This window comes from Zymoseptoria tritici, chromosome 7 (assembly GCF_000219625.1).
Source record: "Zymoseptoria tritici IPO323 chromosome 7, whole genome shotgun sequence".
NCBI classification, from domain to species: Eukaryota; Fungi; Ascomycota; class Dothideomycetes; order Mycosphaerellales; family Mycosphaerellaceae; genus Zymoseptoria; species Zymoseptoria tritici.
The window spans coordinates 651,042-669,872 of NC_018212.1; the positions used below are offsets into that span (position 1 = coordinate 651,042).

General features: G+C 55.3%; 6 protein-coding genes across 6 annotated transcripts; 2 read left to right on the forward strand and 4 right to left on the reverse strand.

Moving 5' to 3' along the window:
• Nucleotides 1-1,198: 1,198 nt before the first annotated feature.
• On the forward strand, nt 1,199-3,871 carry MYCGRDRAFT_105116 (uncharacterized protein; the record flags this gene model as incomplete). Its single annotated transcript, XM_003850598.1, has 2 exons — nt 1,199-1,608; nt 1,687-3,871. One exon carries the CDS (start codon nt 1,709-1,711, stop codon nt 3,509-3,511), a length of 1,803 nt encoding a protein of 600 aa, XP_003850646.1.
• Nucleotides 3,872-7,835: 3,964 nt separating this feature from the next.
• Nucleotides 7,836-8,862, reverse strand: MYCGRDRAFT_94360 (uncharacterized protein; the record flags this gene model as incomplete). Its single annotated transcript, XM_003851171.1, has 5 exons — nt 7,836-7,842; nt 7,921-8,028; nt 8,086-8,197; nt 8,414-8,497; nt 8,715-8,862. The coding sequence occupies 5 exons, from the start codon at nt 8,860-8,862 to the stop codon at nt 7,836-7,838; spliced, it is 459 nt and encodes a 152-aa protein (XP_003851219.1).
• Nucleotides 8,863-10,010: 1,148 nt separating this feature from the next.
• Nucleotides 10,011-10,721, reverse strand: MYCGRDRAFT_26689 (uncharacterized protein; the record flags this gene model as incomplete). Its single annotated transcript, XM_003851170.1, has 1 exon — nt 10,011-10,721. A coding segment is annotated over one exon (711 nt), but the record flags the coding sequence as incomplete, so codon positions are not given.
• Nucleotides 10,722-12,882: 2,161 nt separating this feature from the next.
• MYCGRDRAFT_73832 (uncharacterized protein) lies at nt 12,883-14,649 on the forward strand (the record flags this gene model as incomplete). Its single annotated transcript, XM_003850599.1, has 2 exons — nt 12,883-13,206; nt 13,429-14,649. 2 exons carry the CDS (start codon nt 12,883-12,885, stop codon nt 14,647-14,649), a joined length of 1,545 nt encoding a protein of 514 aa, XP_003850647.1.
• Nucleotides 14,650-15,304: 655 nt separating this feature from the next.
• On the reverse strand, nt 15,305-16,566 carry MYCGRDRAFT_73835 (SFK1-like membrane protein; the record flags this gene model as incomplete). Its single annotated transcript, XM_003851169.1, has 3 exons — nt 15,305-15,755; nt 15,824-16,178; nt 16,255-16,566. The coding sequence occupies 3 exons, from the start codon at nt 16,307-16,309 to the stop codon at nt 15,305-15,307; spliced, it is 861 nt and encodes a 286-aa protein (XP_003851217.1).
• Nucleotides 16,567-17,669: 1,103 nt separating this feature from the next.
• MYCGRDRAFT_105119 (proteasome core particle subunit beta 6) lies at nt 17,670-18,800 on the reverse strand (the record flags this gene model as incomplete). The annotated part of the gene is made up of 2 exons (XM_003851168.1): nt 17,670-18,536; nt 18,587-18,800. The coding sequence occupies 2 exons, from the start codon at nt 18,691-18,693 to the stop codon at nt 17,849-17,851; spliced, it is 795 nt and encodes a 264-aa protein (XP_003851216.1).
• Nucleotides 18,801-18,831: the final 31 nt, after the last annotated feature.

Below are 18,831 nucleotides of genomic sequence, written 5' to 3' on the forward strand. Positions count from 1 at the left end.
AAAACGGTGGACAAATGTAGGCGTTTGCAGCAAGACCCATAGACGCGAAAAAGAAAACACTGCTAGGCCATCACGAAATACTACTGAGACGGTGCTGCGAGTGGTTCTTCCCATGAGACGTGTCGTCGAATTGGCGGGCGTCATTTTGGCAGGCGCAACGCCGGATGTGCAGGCGCGGCCACTCACACCACGGCGTTGTTTGCAACGCTTCCCGCACCCGCCGACTCCGACTGTGGTCTGCAAACGTCGATGGAATGGCAGCAATGCAGCCGCGCCAGGCTATTCGACATAGCCATCACCATCCGCTGCTATACAGTTGTGATGGCCCACGGTACGGAATGAGCAACATGCAGCTCAAAGATGCAACTCTCTGATGATTAGCCTGCTTTATTGGCTCAACTGGACTGGAACACTTCGTATTGGCCGATGAACAAGGACAGGCACAGCGCGTTGGCAGCTGAAGGGTATCATCATATGCCTGTCGCGGTACTGGACACTGACAGCGCACTGGTTCAGGTATGGATTTAGTATACCGACCTGACGACCTGTCAGAATGGGAATGAGACGTCGACTGCGTGAGACGAGCAAAGTGGAGGCGCAGTAGTGGTGTTGTGTGAGCAGACGAATGATAGAGCGGCGTCCGCCGAGGCCGTCCGACAGGTCTCGCTCAGTTCTCTCGCCTTCTCGCGTTTATGCAGGTGGGTGGTGCTCTCGGTACTTTGCAGCGAGTACCTCTCCATTCGGAAGCGGAAATGTCAAAATATGCAGGACCGGGAGAGGTTCGAGCCAATGGCGTGGCCTTGCACCGCACAGTAGCGCATGTGCCGGGGGAGGGGAGAGCAGAGTTTCCTGGGCTGCGTGAGTGGAGGGCCGGGAGTCGGGTCAGACCGACCAGGACAGGCGAGGTTCGTGTCCGTGACTCTGTGGGCGGTGGGCTCACCTTTTGGCGGCAGCGATCTCAGCGCCTGTGCGTCCGGCCGCCATGGGTCCAGCAGGCTCCGTCCCGACATCCCCCACGAAGCCAGTCTCGACTCGCGTTGGCACTACCGCACGACTAGCCCTCTGTGCCTGGCTAACGCCTTTGGGCCACTCTGCTCTCGCCGTCGCGTCGTCTCATCCGTCTTTATCGGCCTCGTCCCAACTATTCGTTCGTTTGCCCTGGAGGGTAGATCCAGGGTTTATCTTAAGTCGTTGCCGCTTCGACCTTTTTCCCTCTTGTCCATCTTCTGTCCGATCGTCATATCTTGTCCCTCTTTCCCAGTTCGATCAGTTTCATTCCCTTCCGGTGCTATATCCTTTCTTCTGTACCCTTTCGTGCAAGAGATCTATCAGTACCCCGTCACTCCTTTGAACGGCTCTGAGCAACACCACCATCGATCGATCTATACAACCACTCTCTATTACAACTCGAAACCCTTCGATCCAACCAACCAACCTGACACTATACGGACAACCACGCTTCCACCATCGTCACTCCTTCAGGACCTGTTACCGATCCTCGATCGTCCGTGTCACAGTCCTACAACCCATTGACGCCATTAATCTGACTCGACGAAACGTCTCTTGGATGTTTCGATTGATCTAACACCACGAAAGAACGAACATCTGGTCAGTCGACATCATCTGGTAGCCACATGGCCGGCCATGCAACCTACCATTGTTGCCAGCATACTAACTGCTGAGTAGCAGAATCCCCACCTACCTCATAATGGAATACTCTACGCATGCATCCCCTCCCATGGGTCAATCCCCATTCTTTTATTACCACCCAGAGTCCAGACCGGACAACAGGCAACACCACGGTCACTTTGCGCCGCACTATCCTCATCCGCATGGTCTGCCCTTGAACGTTGTTCCATCGAGTTCAGAGCACATGATGCAATACCAGCAGTCTGCGTACCGTCAACAACATGCAGGTCCGCATCATATCTACCACCCGCAACCGCACCCACAGCATTTCTACGCACCGCAGCCAATGCTCACACCGGATGCCTCACCACGTCAACAGCAAAAGCCCGCCATGTACGTGCAGCAACAGGACATGCATCACCTCATGCCCATCGACACGGAATGCCAGTACTACCCGGGCACACCGACGCTGTCCGCATCTGGCTCTTTCAGCTCCGTTTCCACCCCACCCGCGAGCGCCGACATCATTCCCACGCCTGTCAACGGCGTCTTCTTCGGCAAGTCGAATTCCGCGCAATGGCCTGCCGTCAAGCAGGGCTGTGAAGAGGAGGTCTTTTCCGAGGTGCTGGCGGGAGGTGACTGGACTCGTCCAGGCTCGCCGCCCATGACGCCAGTCTTCCTACACAACAACTCCATCTCGGCGGCGAGTGACTGCTCGTTCGACCTCCTCAGCGGCCACAGCTCGAATCAGGCATCACCATCGCCGTCGCCTGTGCCGCAGTGTGGTGAATCCGAGCAAGAGGTCTGCGACCCGCGCAATCTCACCGTCGGGAGTGAGTTTCAGAACATGACATCGCTGGAGGACAACCACAAGCCGCTGATCAAAGGCGAGCCGCACATCCACATTGCCACACCGCACGAGTTGATGAGCTACGGCGGTCTGCCCACGTTTGAGCCCATTTTCGAGCTCGACGTGGAGGATGACTTTTCGGGCATGGTCGCTTACGGGGGTGCCGCTACCGAGATCCACTTTAGCGGCGCCAAGCGCCAGCGTCTCGACCTTGGACTTACCCCTGGATTTGTCGAGGACGACGGCTTCTTCAGCGAGGAATCCTTCAGCGACGAAGACGATCTGGTCGCTGCCGCCGGCGCATACTCACCGCCCATGTCGGAATTCTCCATGCCTGACGACTCCAATGCCGCCGATGTCAAGTCGTCCTCATCCAAGCGCAAGCCCGCGAAAAAGACGGAGATGTCAGCTGAGCCCAGCACACAACAAGGTTCCACTGCACCCGCGTCCACCGCCGCCAGCAATAATTCCGACGTCAACGATGACTCTGCCACACCTGCGCAGTCCTCCAACGGTGTCTCCCGCCGAGGTCGCAAGCAGTCCCTTACGGATGACCCCTCAAAGACCTTCGTCTGCACCCTGTGCAGCCGTCGCTTCCGCCGTCAGGAACACCTCAAACGCCACTACCGCTCTCTCCACACCCACGACAAGCCATTCGAGTGCACCGACTGCGGCAAGAAGTTCTCCCGCTCCGACAACCTCTCCCAGCACCAGCGCACCCACGGCGCTGGCACCATGGTCATGGGCGTTCTCGGCGCCCCTGGCGAGATGCCCCTGGGTCAACCTATCGAGTCCGTTAATGGCGGCGACGCTGGCGCGATGATCCGACCCAAGCAGGAGTCTCCCTATCAGCAGCCACCGCAATACGCTCAGCGCGTTTCACCCGAGACCGGTGAGCTCGGCGCCATGCTCTTCGACGTCACCGCCCAGGTCGCCGGCTCAAGCTCAAGCAGTTCGAGCTACTCTGGCGAGAGCGATTTCAGCCCCGTCTCCGACCGCAAGCCGGCGAAGAAGCGCAAGCGAGAGGAGTGATGTCCTTAATGCACCTGACAAACATCATCTTTGCTTTTACTTTGCTGACGCTTCTTTGCGAATGGGAGGGATCACGATATGGGGTGAAGGGTTTCACTGCCTGTGGAGTCAACTGTGCTTTTATGGTCCTGGCATGGGCCTTTACGTGTAACGCTGGAAATCACAAAATTCGGGGATGGAGTTTTGCTAGAGTGGACGCTTTTGTCGCTCGACTACTTTTGTTTTGCTCTCGCTGAGCTCATGGACATACTTCTTCTTCTTCTTCGGCGGTTTTGTACTTGTGGAGGAAAACTTCTATGTGAACATTATGCAGGGAAATTGTACGATACTCTGTTTCTTCATCGCATGCTGTTCTGTCTCATTACCTGTGCTTTCGCTCTTCATCTGCATCCTGTTCACTTACTTTACGCTGGTCGTTGAGAGGAGGATGTTGCCGATGAGAGCTTGCTCGGCACCACGAGGCACCAAAACTATCGCTTCCATGCCGCCCATCTACTACCTACTCAAGAGATCGCAGATTTCTACCTCATCAAGTCGTTCCCGATCATCCGCTCACTACCTCTTGAACTTCTGTAACCTTCCACCCGCCCACTTCGCACCCTCCACCGAGACATGCTTTTTCCACTCCATCACGCCACACCTTATCCATGATACTCCGTCCCCACATCAGACATGACATGCTGACATGCTCGCCACGCAGCTGACTCTCGTCCACAGGACCCTCGAAGCTCCAGATCGGGACAAGCATTTCGACTGCGAATTGGACTAAGAAGCACAAACTCCCGTCCCTCTACACAACAATTACACGTAATGCATCTCACCACGGCACGGTACGACAACGCAGCACGGCATCGCACGGCAGGCAAAATTACAGCTGCAACTGAAATCCAGGATTTCCAGAGGTTCTCCCGAAACAACCCTACGGCCGAGATGCTCAGTCATGCTACCTTACATTCTCGAGTCGACATGTACAACACATACACAACACTGCAAACGCGATTCTTGACTCGTCGCCCCCACCGCGGCGAACAATACTTCGGCAGGAACTACTAATCGCAAATGAAAGAGCCGAACACAACATCTGTTCTTCGTACCTCGATGCTTGCAGATGCAGACATCTCATCACCTCGCATGGCTACTCTGGATGCATGTCTCACAACATGTGATGCAAACCCCGTACTTGCATGTATCTCACCATCGCATCGGGAAAAGCTGCATACGCATGCATGTGTTTTTCGAGACGCAGAGAAAATCTATTCTCGTCGAGGCTGTGCGGAGTAGGACAGATACGTCACTTCAGTCGGCTCGTTGAAGTCGTTTTCCATCTCAGAAATAACGCCAGACCTTTCTTCGTGCAACGCTGCGACTTGTCTTCGTATCAATTTCAGCTCCTCGGCTTCAACGTCAAACCGATCGCGAGCCTCTGTTCTGGGATGGCTTGTCACGCTGCTTTTGGCATTCGTGGAAAAAAGGTGGAGCTCTCCAGTCTTCAGCTGAGAAGTAACACATTGCTGGTTCTCCATCGCGGTCTGGACGACGCCGCACCGCGAACCAAGCTGGCCTCGCTTTCACCCACCACAGCCACGCCCGCGTCTATCGGACCTTTTATCCACGATCACGCTCTCGAACAAGACAGATCCACCGCGTGAGAATGCCTCACCTTTTCCGCGTGTCGGCTGATATTTTGTCACATCCGTGTAGGGCTTTCGACAGCCCCGCCAGCGGCCAGCGGAAGCATCGCGCGCGTCTGTCCGCCCTATATAAGCTATACGCACGAAAGTGCGCTCCAGTACCAGATTTCTGGAGACGCGGCTGTGGGGTTAAAAGACGTCAGCGCGTGTTTCAGAGGTGCCGGAGGTTTTTGGCTTAGGCGGGCTTCGTTACCGTGGATTCTTGGTGACGGGGACTTGAAGGGAAGCGTACCGGCGGAAAGAAGAGGTTCTTGAGAAGCGCGGGACGTAGAACGACGGTCCCGAAGGTAAGGTTGCTTTTGGACCCTCGATGTTTCTTGAATGTTGGGTTGTTTCTTCACTCACATCACTTTGCCGACTTCTGTCCATTTCCTTGATTCGGAATATTGGACCGACACGCAAAGGAGCATGGCAATTCCGACTTTGGCCTGCTGGGTCATCACGCGACTTTTCCGCTGGCAAGAATTTCGGGGTTGCTGAATTGTCTATGGTGGTATGTCGGGGCCTGCGGGACAGCAAAGGACCTACCGTGTCTTCAGCACGAAGACCACGTGCTGCCCTAACTATTCTCGCATTTCCGAGGCTGGCCATCCTCGTGGCGAGAGGACAAGAAGATGGTCGCCAGCAAGCCGGCCATTGCATTGGGTGAGCGACAAGGTGGGGTCCTGTTCGACAAGCCGGCCATGGCTCAACAGTCAAGGTCAAGCAATCTTGCCATGCTTCGACTTCGCCTCGACTTTCTAAGCGTCTCTGTCACTCTGATGTATGTCAAACGGTAAGAGACGGCTCCTGCTGACATCCGCTTACCCCGATCTTTGTTCGAGCCAGGCATGCATGAATTTCGTTCCAGCATCTTGAGTCTCCATGTGATGAGATGACCTTGGTATCTCCCATGACGAGGATGACACGAACGGACCCTTGTGCTGTGAATGTGATGCTGCACAACTTTGAAGCCTCGTTGGCTTAGCGACTGCCCAAACCACATCTGGATCACCGGCAGGGTGACTATCGGGCACAATGGTGCATTGTTGTCGATCCGCACGAGGGGCCAGCATTCCTTCATCCCATTTCGCCTCGAGCCTGGACATGATTTGAACTCCTTCGGGAACACCTTCAAGATTACCGGTACTCGAGATAATGATGGGCAAGACTCAGCACAATGATCGGACATGGTTCGATTCCTTCCCGGAGCTCACTCAGCATCAAAATTATCAAGGCCCAAGTGTGACTCAACGACAGGACAGCATGCTGCGTTCGAGCACGTTGTTCTGGCGACCGTCCAAAGTACACCTGAAGAGGCGTTCAAGTAGCCACCTATAACACAGCAAATCAGTCGAAGAGACAACGCCGCATTACTGTCTACCCACGCTCGGCCTTCAACCTCCTCCAGTTGCCATCGTGCACCGAGTCTGACAACTCCGATACTTCCTGAAAAACAAGTTCAACAAAGGCGGGGTCCCTCGAGAGGGTGGTCAGATTGGGCCTTGCAGCAATCGCAACTACAACAACTGCTGGGGGCTTCCTGGATGATCCGATCTTGCCGCGTCAGCAATTCCGACGTCTTACCGACGGTTTTCAAGGCCTTTGCTCGTCAACATCACGACGGACCAAAGTCAAGACCTCACAACAGACATAAAACCGACCAACCCCAGGCATCGATCCCAAGTTCCTCAACCAAGCTCCAAGCGTCCATCCAATCAAATATGCACTTCTCCTGCACCGCTGTCCTCTTCGGTGCCATGGTTGCCCTCGCTCTCGCTGCTCCCGCACCGGAGCCCGTGCCAATCATCCCACCCTGCTATTACGCGGGCACTCCTTGCTGCGTTCAAGGCCAGCCTGTTCGGGACTGCCGATGCTAAGCGCCGACGGGCACAGACTGTCGCTTGATGCTTCCCTTTGAGTCGGTAGGTGCCGAGAGTCTTCACGCATTTGTTTGTGAGGAAGAGAGACTTTTGCCGACGAGGCTGGAGCAGCGAGCGAGCGGGCGCTAAGCATGAACAATCTCAAAGCACACCTCTCACGGCTGCTGGATCTTTCTTCGAGCGTTGCCCCATCTGGCTTGATGAACTCACAAGGAAAGGCGAAGAAGGAACCAGAAGACTCAACTTGCCGGTGCAGTCTCCCTGGACGGACAGAAGACTAGTCGAGACAGTGGGTGGATTGTGAAATATGTGAGCTTTTGATACGTTCGGAATGCAAAAGCCTCAGGGCGTGTCATGCAGTTTCCTTTCTCTCTTTATTCTTCAGCCAGGGAAGCCCATATCAGGTAGATCTTTCGCTACAAAGTGAGTACATCGGTCGGACATCGAATACGCTCACCGGAATCACTGCCGCTGCTTGTCACATGGATGTCCTCTTCCACGTTTGCAAGGGCAAAGGTATCTTATTAAAGCCTCGACTGAATGGCCGCCTTCACAGACAAGCCTTCACATATCAGACCGGACGCGATTGAGGCAGAACGACCAAGCCATGGACGAAGCCGTTGGACCTTGAGTATCACGCCAGTCCTAATGCCTCCCAGCTTCTTCGCAGCCTTCCGCGCTGCGACAACATTAACGTACGCTGCCCGAGCAAGTCCCTTGCGGGAACAATGCGTCCATTAAGTGCGATGCACAGCGCCTATCGGGATGCACCTACGGTCTGTAATCGATGGTCAGAAGATGAGAACAGTTTCGGAGGCGTGATCAAGAAAAGATCAGAACATCATCGCCAACCTACCCCAATTCGCCTACTATCAAGGCACGATCTGCTGCATTGAACACGGGCTGGACACAAAGGGAGCCACGAGCGTCCGTGTTTCGAAAAGACTCCTTCGAAGCACGGCGTCTGTCGATATCGTTTCTACGAGTCATCCACAAGCACGAAACCAACACAAGGACGCACCTTCCACCCACACCCAACATTGCCATCTTTCTCCGCAAGCCCTCAACTCGAGTCCGTAGTCCCGCTTGGACTTTACGCTTTGCTTCTCTCAGTTGCGTATGTCTCACACGGCCTAGTCATAGGAGGTCATGCCCTGGGCGGGAACAACATCCTGTGTGTGATCGCTCCAAACCCGCCTCGACCAATTTTCCAAATACGGTCACACCCAAAACCTCTGCTAAACAAGCATCCCCATCTCCATCAGCACATAAACTCTCGAAACCAAGAAAACCTACATGGTCACGAATCCCACGCCATCCTCCTCCCTCCCTCCCACCCATCTACTCACCACCCACTCTAACGCTCCAAGTCTTTCGCACAATCGTTGTGATGGAAGACTCGGAATGGTACAAAAACTCCACAAATCCATGAGCTGCAAATCACTTCTTGCTAATCATCGCAGAATCCCTTTTCCATACGCGACATGCTTTTGGGGAAAGTGGACCGGTTCAGACGGAACCATAAGACGGACCTGCTCGCACTCCCGTAGTAACATGTCGGTTTACTACAGGCCTTGTATACTGTTGGACTTGCCTCTTTTTTTCGGGGTGACTCCTCCGCGATTCCGATTATAGTAGTGTAGTCCGCACAGTCGTGTTGGTACCAGCCGCGGACGGTGACGGAGCAGTCGAAGGTGCTGCCGTTAGCTCCTAGGCAGACGCAGTAGGAGTTGCAGGCTGAGATGGAGGGGATGAGGAGGGAGAGCGGGGAAAGGAGGTGGAAGAGGAGGAGGTGCATGGTAGTGGTGGGGTGGGTTGATGATGGGAGGGAAGGAGGTCGTCGAAGGGGAGCGGTTTTGGGTGGACTGGCTGGCGAGTAGGTTTGGTAACTGTGGTCGCTGTTGCGCGATATACTGATTGCCCCTTGTAGGTGAGGGCTCGAGGTTTACAAGCCGACATGCTTGCGGTGCCTCGTGCATAGCGACGGAAGTGAGGCTGCGATGCCGAAGGTGGTAAAAGTTTGATCGAGCACTCGACAGTCCGGTGAGCAGGAGGGCTGGACGAGGTAGACGAGGTGGAGCACGCATATGTCGCTACTGCTCCGCACTGCGTTCCATGTTAAACGGCAAAGGCGCTATCAACAAGGGGATGGACGAAAACAAAGACGAAAGCTCTCTCAAAGCCCTCTCCGCGAATAGAAAACCAAATCAATCCGCAACACGCACACTTGCTGCAAAAAAAAGAGAAAAAAAAAACGTCGGCTCGAACGACCTTACCTGATCGGAGTCCAAAAGCCGAATGGACATGTCCCTCCGCGCACGAGCAGCGCAGCTCCTTCCTCTCTCTCTGTTCATCACGCCAGCCCCAAGGAACTCCCTCCCTTCCCCGGTCTGGTCTCTCACTCGTCCTTCCTGCGATCGATTTTATCAGGCAGGACCAGCTCTAGTCCAGGTATGTTGCAAGACTGGGCGAGGAAAGGAAAGGCAGTCCAATTGCTGCCGCTGATGGCCAAATTCAGCATCGTGGTTGGGAGGAGGAGGACCTACCTGCAGAACGTGGTCCATGCGCGAGAGTGTTGGTTGATTTGGGAAAGGGGAAAGAAAAAGGTCTATCAATTCTACCGGGTGAAAGTCGTTCGTTATGAGGGGAAGCGGGTTTCTCAAGAAAGAGAGAGAGAGAGAGAAGAAATAGCTGTTCGATGCCCAGCAACTCGCATTCACAGACTCGTAACACACAACAACAATGTCGACCAACTCGGCTTCTTTGATCGTCATCTCCAAATCTCCCATCCCTCCCTCCTCCTCCTCCTCCTCCTGACCCACCCACCACCCACCGTCCCTCTCTGCCTCACCTTCCCTCCTCCCTCCCCCTCCAAAACCCCTCCATCTCACTCCTCTGCTCCCTCCAAAACCCCTTCAACACCGGATCATGACTCGGATCCCCATCCCAATACTTCGCATGAAAACTCCTCGCTCCCCCCCTCCAATCCCTCGCCGTCGGCCAGTTGACATTCCATCCATACCAGAGCGGTTGCCAGGGCATATTGCCCTCCCTTCGATGCGCGTAATTTAGTAAATTCTGCTCTGGGAATCCCGCGTCGAAACGTCCGGGGAGGGATAAGAGGGAGATGTAGTAGGCGAATAAGGGGAGGGAGGGCGTGAAGACGAAGAAACCGCAGTTGAGGTAGTCCATTGAGGGGGGTGGGGGGAAGGCGTGGTCGTAGCCCCAGAGGTCGGAGTGGGTGGCGAACATGTAGGTTCGGGGGAGGGGGGCTTCGTCGGGGAGGATTTTGTCCGGGGTGTTGCCGGTGGCTTGGGTGAGGGTTGCTTCGTCGAAGAAGACGCCGTCGAGAGGAGCGGTGACGAGGGTGTCGGCGTCGATGAAGCAGATTTTACTGTATTCGACGAGTTGGAAGAGGCGGAGTTTGGACATGACGTCCCGCCAGCGGGGATTGGCGGCTGTGACCCATGCTGGGTCGAGTTTTTCAATGACGATTACGGTCGCGCCGTCGGCTTTGAGGCGGTCCCGCTTGCGTTTGGAGACGTCGAGGGTGCAGACTACGAGGAAGGGGATGGAGGAGTTGGTTCCGGCGGTTTTGGAGTGGAGGAGCTGGTAGGCGAGGACGCGGGCGCCGATGAAGTAGCCGTCATCGGCGTCGTTGTTGAGGGCGGATTCCTCGTCGGTGGAGGTGGAGGCTGTGTTGCCGGCGAGGAAGGTGGCAAAGGCGACGCGGTGGGGGTTGAGGGGTCGTTGGGGGAGGGAGGAGGAGGAGGTGTGGGGTCTAGGAGAGAGCCATTGGGTGGAGGGGGAGTTGGGGTTGGCGGAGCGGAAGGTGAGGGTTATGAGGGCGGAGGCGAGGAAGAGGGAGATGCAGAGACCGATGGTTTTGGGGTTGGCGGGCATGTTGGTGGAGGAGGTGGCATCTTGAGGGAGAGGGGAGGATTGGATTGAGGAAGAGAAGTGGTTTGTACGTGGAGAGGTGCAAGCATTCCAGGAAGACGCGAGGCGTGTTCCAAGGGATGACTTGGTGGACTGAGTGGCCTACCTTGTGGTACCTTGGCTTGTCGAGAGGACGAGCATCGTTTGAGAGACGATATAATCTTCTCCATGTGCTCTGATGGTCGTCGGTATCCTTATCCAGTCCGGCACGTCTCCAGGAGGTGTATCGAGGCAATAAGCCTGCATTGCGGTTCCTTGTCCACGCATACGATACGGCACATTGGAGGTCCAAGATGTACTACCTTATGATCTCTCACGCCAACGTACAGGTGAGGTCCGCTCTCGATGAGGACAATCTGATCATGTCGTAGGAGAGAAGTCCGGTCGCAGTCCATTTAGTGTATCGGTCCCGCAACATGTCTGGTTTCACTAGCGTCGGCCGTTGGTTCATTCACTTCGACCAGGGCGTCCCATTCACCTCATCTTCTCGGAGTAGTCAGCAGTCGAAGCGCATGTCTGATGTCTCTTTCTGCTGTCCAGCTTCGTCTTCACATCTTCGACTGACCAACTCATCCTGGTAGAGATATCTTTGCACACGCATATCGCAAGAGGTAAGACTTGATTGTCGCTTCTTGTCATGCGGAGACAATTCTGCGCTGTTCATTCAATGCTCCACCGAGAACACTCCACTCCTTCTCCCACCGCAGCCAATTGGTCCAGCGTGGCACAGCAACCCAACCCCGTCCCAGTCCAGTGCTGATGCTTAGCGCCGACCCTACTGTACCTAGTTCTACCTGACCTGCCATCCGCCATGCCCATGATGACTTGGCCCGACGGCCACGATGCTGCTCTTCCACACACCAACCACTCGAATAGCATGTCCTCCCCGCGCGATATCGAACCTCGACGACGAAGGAAGCACGACTCCGAACGAGAACGAGAGAGACAAAAGGACTCCACCGAATCTCTCAACACATCCCGCGACAAGCACCGATCGTCGAGGAAAGTCTCCAGCTCGACTAAGCTCCCGCTTCGGCGGCGTTCCACCAGCAGAGAGCGGGACTCTCCTCGACCTGGAAGTGCCTCCGCTGAAAGGGCGTCTGGCCGGACGCCCGTCAAAGAGAAAAAGGCCACATTCAACATACCCATTCCTGAAATGGATCGAAGGACTGCAGGCTCATACCCCAGCTTCAGCAAGGCACATAGTCGAGAGTCCGTGAGGGACATTCCAGAGGCAGAGAAAGATGATCAAAGTAAGAGGAGACATTCGACACCGGCCACGGAGGGAGCGACATCACGAGCACCACCGAGCCCACCTCTCACCGCTGATGAGCCGGATATTCGACGATCAGCGAGTGGAGGTAGCATGCGAGACGTTGCGGACAGAGTCAAGACAAAGACGGAGGATGGCAGGAGGAGTGCGGACAGTCACAGGCGGAAGGAGAAGCGAATGCATAGCAAGAAGTCGGGCACGAGTTTGCAAAAAGACGCACGGTATGATGATTCAGAGCTGTCTAGCATGCCGGAAGCATTCCCAGAGGATGAGAGAAAGTCCACACCGAATAGCGGATACCGACGAACGGAGTCGACGACGACTTCCAATACTGCTTCACAACCTGCTTCGACCTTGACAGAGGATACCACCGACTCCGATGCTACCTCGATTGCACCGGAGAGAAAGCCCTCGAGGAGACCACACAACCATGGCACCTCCAATGAGTACTCGTCACAATCGTTTGCAGACTCACGACCGAAGACGCCTGGACAGGACTATGGCACTTCTCCTCATGTGCGATCCACTCCAGTGATTGATGTTGGCATGGCAAACACTTCAACATACAAGTCGATGGCTACACCTTTGACGGCCAAGCAAATGCCCATGCCACCTCCACCTCCTCCACCGCCGATATCCGGAGCCAAGGAAGCTCCACGAGTAGACTATCTGCTCAAGCATGGCGGTCTGTCACATCCCGTGCCGAAGAGATTGGTTCAGACCGGTCCGACGGCGCCAGTCCAGCAGTACAATGTCTATCAATCACCTGCTTTGAGTCAGGCGGCTCCCCTTGAAGAGTACTCGAAAGTGTTCGGCGGCATCCATAAGCGATTGGATGACTACCTGCAAGTTCTCAACAATAATGGATCGCTTGCAGTAGCCACAGGGTACAAGTCAGTTGCACGACGTCTTCTCGACAAGCTATCACAAGTCTTCGCTCGAGACATCTCGTCACAACGATGTGACTGTGTGGTGTGTAAGACTATTCCACAGCCGAACTTGTCAGACGAGGAAGATAGTGGAGTGAGCTGGGGTGAGATTCTCGAATTTGTTGCCGGCCGCAGAGAACTCCCACAATGGCCACCTTTCTCCATCGAGCCGGACGACAGTGGACTGGGCATTTCAGGAGCCACCGCTGCACCAATGCAAAAGCTCGACATTGACGTCCCAGACGAGTACCGTGACCACTACATCCGCCAAAACCAAAAGACGAAACGAGCCGTACAAAGCTGGCTTTCCCGCCAACCCGACTTCCCCTCCAGCCCACCAGAAGAAGCCGACGAGGACACCTTAATGTTCGCCATGATGACGACCCTCCCCCTCCACCAACGCAACCTCTTCATCGCCCTCATGCACGGCCAAAACTTCGTCTCCGCCTCCCGCGCTCCGACCCCCGCCGAACGACCCTCCACCTCCTCCAACGCCCTCCGCCGCGCCCAAGCCGCTCTGAAACGCCTCTACCGCCTCGACCGCCCTCCCCGCGACTGCGAGTCCGCCATGTACCTTCTCAACAACCCCCATCTCCACGGTATGCTCGCCACTCTCGCCGAAGTCAACGCCGCCGAATGGGACATTCTCATCTCCGGGCGTTTCGACGGATTCCTCTGGTCCGGCGCTGAGTCCTCCTCCTTCCCACCCTCCATCTCCGCTTTCAACTCCCAAACTTCCTCCCGTGTCCCCTCTCGAGGCCCCAACGCCACGCCCTTCTCCCGTAACGGCACGCCCTTTACCAATCTCTCCGCCATCCCCTCCCGCGGCCCTACACCCTTTAGCGGAGGTCCAAACGACCCCAACGCCATTCCCTCCATGTTCCCCACCCGCGGCCCCACTCCCGGTCCCAACGGTCTCGCCATCTCACCCCCTCCTCCCGTGCAACTCGACGAAGACACGGAAATCGCCGTCGCCGCCGAACTCGAACGGAACCTCTTCCTCGACATGGAACGGCTGGAAGACGCTTTCGAACTCCTCCACTCCCGGGCGGAGTCTGTGCGTCAACTCCTTCGGGAACGATCTTCCGGTCTCGCTGCTCAGTCGCAATTGAGAAGGGGCGTCGGGTCGGATCCGGTGGGCGTGAGGTTGGACACGCCGGCCAGTGGCATGACGGACTTTGAAGAGGAAGAGGACGATGGGTTGGGGGATACGGTGAGTTTGGCGCCGGATGATAGTGCGAGTCAGATTTCAGTGAATCGAAGACATCGGCATCGAAGGGGGGAGCGGCGTACACCCGCGCCGGAGGCTGTGAGGGAGGAGGACGAGAGTGTTTTTGAAGAGGAACACGGGGCTGCTGCTGCGGGAGGAGGAGGCGCGAATGAAGCTGGGAGGAAGGCGAGGACGACGACGACGACGCCGGGGGGGAGGAGGTCGAAGTATTGAAGTGCTTGATGAAGAGTCAAGTTAGGTATTGCATGGACTTTTTCGAGGAAAGGGGAGCACGGTTGCGTGTGTTGGGTATGTGTCTCTTGCTTGATTGGTGAGATGTAAATGCATAGCGGGATGGGTGTTTTATTGGCATTAGTGTCCGTTCAACTCTTTGTCCTATCTGACAGGCTTGGGCGAACGAACGGACGATGGAATGACGCGATGGACATTTACGAGGATTTCGAGATGAAGATTATGAGTTGACAGATACTATGAAGAATGACGTTGGATGAAATTAAAGGACCTCTCCAATTGTGATCGGGATTCGTGAGACGGCTGGATAGAGTATCGCTGTATTGGCTTCCTTGCTCCTCGTGCGGACCGGCGACCCGAAGAGCAGAGAAAAAAGGAATTGCGGAGGAGCATGGTTTGGTGTAACTCTTGAATGGTTTGAGAAATAATTACAAGTTGAATTCTGAAAAAAGTCCTGTCTTTATATTACTGTAATCTTTCGACCGTTGAAGAAGTTCTGTTCTTGTCGTCCGTCATCACCACTGCGATACGGCATCCCTTTTTTGCCATTACCGCTTCACACTACTTTCCCCAAGAAAACCTGTACTGTATGTCCAAAAAATCTCCCCCCCCCCCCTTTCCTTTCCTTCCCACCTCCTCAAAAATTCTGCGCCACCGGCCTCAGCCCATTCTCCCTCATCTGATAACTCTCCCCCGTCCCTCCCACGCCTCCACTCGTATACACCGGCCCACCCATCAAATTCCCGCCCTGTTCCGTACTCGCGCGATTGACATCATGTTCCGCCAACACTTTCGGGTGCACATAGCGATCCTCCGGATCCTTCGTCTTGACGGCGGGTAAAAAGTCGATGAAAAAGGACCAGACGTAGAAAATGTAGACGAGAGAGATGGTCCATTCGAGCACGGCGGCGCGGTTCCAGTGGGATTGGTTGGACATGATTCCGAAGGCGATGACCAGGGCGACTTCGATGAAGATGAAGGCCAGTTTGATCCAGAAGGAGGCGGCCAGGATGGAGTATTGGCGGTAGTGGATTCCGAGGCGTTGGTATTCGGCGCAGATGAAGATTGCTGAGACGATGTAGCCGCCGCTGTTGACGTTTCGTTAGTAAAGGAGGATGGGAGGTTGGTGTGGGAGGAGGATGGGAGGACGACTTACATGAACAGACACAACATGGCGACGTGGATGTTCGGGTATCGTTTCGTGTCGAAAATGGTCAAGAGGATGAGTCCGCATGCGCCCGCGATGGCTGCGATCAAGGCGCAGATGTTGAGGATTTTCTCTGTCCAGTTGTAATTCTTCGCTAGGCGGCCTTTATGTCTGAGCCATCGTTCTGACAGGAAAGCGAGGTTGAAGACGACGACTGTCACGGCGGATCCTGCGATGAAGAGTGGTTTCCCCCAGGGTGTCGCGCCGATGTCGGAGATGTAGGCGATGTGTTGGGTGTCGTTCATGGTGGTGTAGTGTGGGCTACCGATGGCGATCCAGCGGCCGAGCATGGCGAGGAGGGTACCTATTGGAAAGGAGGAGGTGTTAGTGTTGATGTGGGTGTGGATGTGGTGCTGGTAGTGGAATGTGGATGTACATACCGAGCCATGTGCAGCCGGCGAAGATGGGGAGGAACCAGTAGGAGATGCCGAACATGATGGCGGTGGATTTGGGTCTGATCCAAGGTGTATTCGTTCTCTGTCTCTTCCAATGATGGTTGTAGTCCTTCTCGAGGTGTGCAGTTCTTCCACCAGTCTTTCAACACGCGCGGCGCGTGATCGTCTGTGTATCCTCCCCAAAGTATATTCCTCGAGTCCTCGATGCGCTGGTGAATGCTGCCCGCACGCAATCCTCGCGCGACAGCGATGGAATGAGAGAAGCGAAAGTCCGGGTCCGGTAGATATACGTGTGTGTGTGTTTGAGAAAGTGAGGGAACAGGTGGAGAAGAAGAGATTCCGGTCTAAGTTTGGTTTCGTCGCATCCCGTCAACAAGCATCACCGTTTCCAAGTAAAGAGATTGACTTTTGCGTCATGGCTTGAACTCTCTGCACGCAGGACATCTCGACTCGACTTCGGTGCATACCTAAAAGTTGTACATTCGATGAAGCACATCCGCTCGTATCCGCAGAGGCGACGGCACTTTGTTTGCCTGTGCAAAGAAAAGAGGCGAAGTTTGCAGCTGATGAGCCTCACAAAGTACGCAACCTGACGTCGTTTGTTCGGGACTTGCTGGGGTTGCACGAGATTCGACTCCCGGCTCATCCGGCAACGATCGTGGACGTCTATCACCCGCAGAGCCGCAGGCCGGGGTGGCTCCGAGGGGGGAGGACACAGTATAAGTTGCAAAGTCCATGTCGGGATGCGACTTCTCTCGCGTGGCTCTCATATGGTTCTGCTGATGAGTGGCACCCTGAACAGTCTCGTGGCTAGTGTCCTGCGGATGGAAAGCATATCGAGTTGAAGAGGAAGAATGGACTATTCAATGGTTTAGAACAAGGTGAAGGGCTTGCTGCGAAACTAGGGTAGAAGACTGGACTTGCGAATACCTCTTGCTCGAAGGGTGACGGCTGGCTGTCACTGCACCATGCCTGGAGATGAGAAAGGTGATGAGAAAAGATTCGTGGCGGTCAGTGTTCATGGCAGTCAGGAGACATGGCGAAGGTGAAGTCAATGATCTGACAAGGTAAGGTATGCTTTGAGTTCAGAAATCCCTTGCGTCAGGCCGTGAAGGCCATTGGTTTGGCTAGATTCTGTCAGGTGTGATGATTGATCGATCGGGATGCCGCACGCACAGGGAGTTGGTTGGCAACTCGTCGAGAGCGAGGTGCTCGCTCGTTGCAATCGATTGATCGTGGCGTCACTTTGGCAGTCTGCTCGTTGGGAGTCGGCACATCGATAGGCGTTGGCAGAAACACGGAGATATTCTCAGGTTATGGGCAGTGATGGAGTGTATTCGTTGCAGTGTCGCTCGACTGCAAATGTATCATGACCATGCAACTAGCTGCGAAGTAGGCGACTTCAATCTTGCAGTAAGCACCCGGCTGCCGCATCATATGCTCGTTGCTGCAACTTGCGGCATCTCGAACCCCGTGTGCGCGCTATGCCGCCCAGCACGGTAGACAGCGAGAGCAGCAGCATGAAAACCCTCCTCCACCGTCTCATTGTACATCCTGCGCAGTCCTCAGTGCCACCCCTTCAATCCTTCTTCAACTCCGAATACGTCTCCACCACCCCCTCCTTCGTAATCACCATCAACTGCAACCCATCACCCACCTCAATATGCCTCTCCACTGCGCTCGTAAACGCATCTCTCACCAGCTCCTCCACATGCTCCCTGCTCAACGGCTTTGGCACAAGTCCCACCTTCTCCAACCCTTGCGGCTGCGCCGGATCCGTCTGATTCTTCAAATTGACCTGATTGTCCAAGAACGGCATAATCAGACTCGCCGCCGCACCCGCCGCACGACATTGTTCCCGCTCGTAGCTGCCCACGGGATCGTAGCTGTACAGCGCTCCCTTGCCCTCATCGTCGATACCCCCGAGAATCGCCGTGACGTAGAACGGGAAGAAGCGCTTGCCGTAGAGGATATGGGATAGGCGTTGAGCGCAGGCGTGGACGGGCATGTCCTTGCCGTGCTGGTATTTGTACATCTTGACGACGGTGTCGAGGCGCTCTTTCAGGGCGTGGCCGTCGGCGGCGAAACCTACGACGGAGAGGACGATGCGGGCGCCGGTTTGATCGGGACCTTCGCCGCCGATTTTGAAGAGTTTGGGGGCGTAGCGGGTGTTGATGTTGTAGCCGGAAGTGCTGCGTGTGTCGCCGGCGAGGATGGTGAAGTCGCTACCGCTGATTCCGAGGGTGGAGCCGCCATTGTCGGTGTAGCTGATAAGATGTTAGTGAGGGTGATGGAAGATGGTATGAGGAGCACGCACGGGTAGAAACCATGTTGTTTCGGTGCAGAGTGCTGCGATTGTGGTGTTGATGCGAAGGAGAAGCCGGGTTCGTTGGAGAGAGCTGCCGAGTTGAACATGGCCGCCATCGTGGCGGATGGTGTTGATGAGAGTGGTGGTGAAGCTCGATCAAGTGTCAGGCGAGATGGTTCGATGATTCGGAAGCTGTGTTGTGGTGGATGAGAGTGCTGTCAGGTTTGGATGATGAAGTGGTCGATGATGAGAGC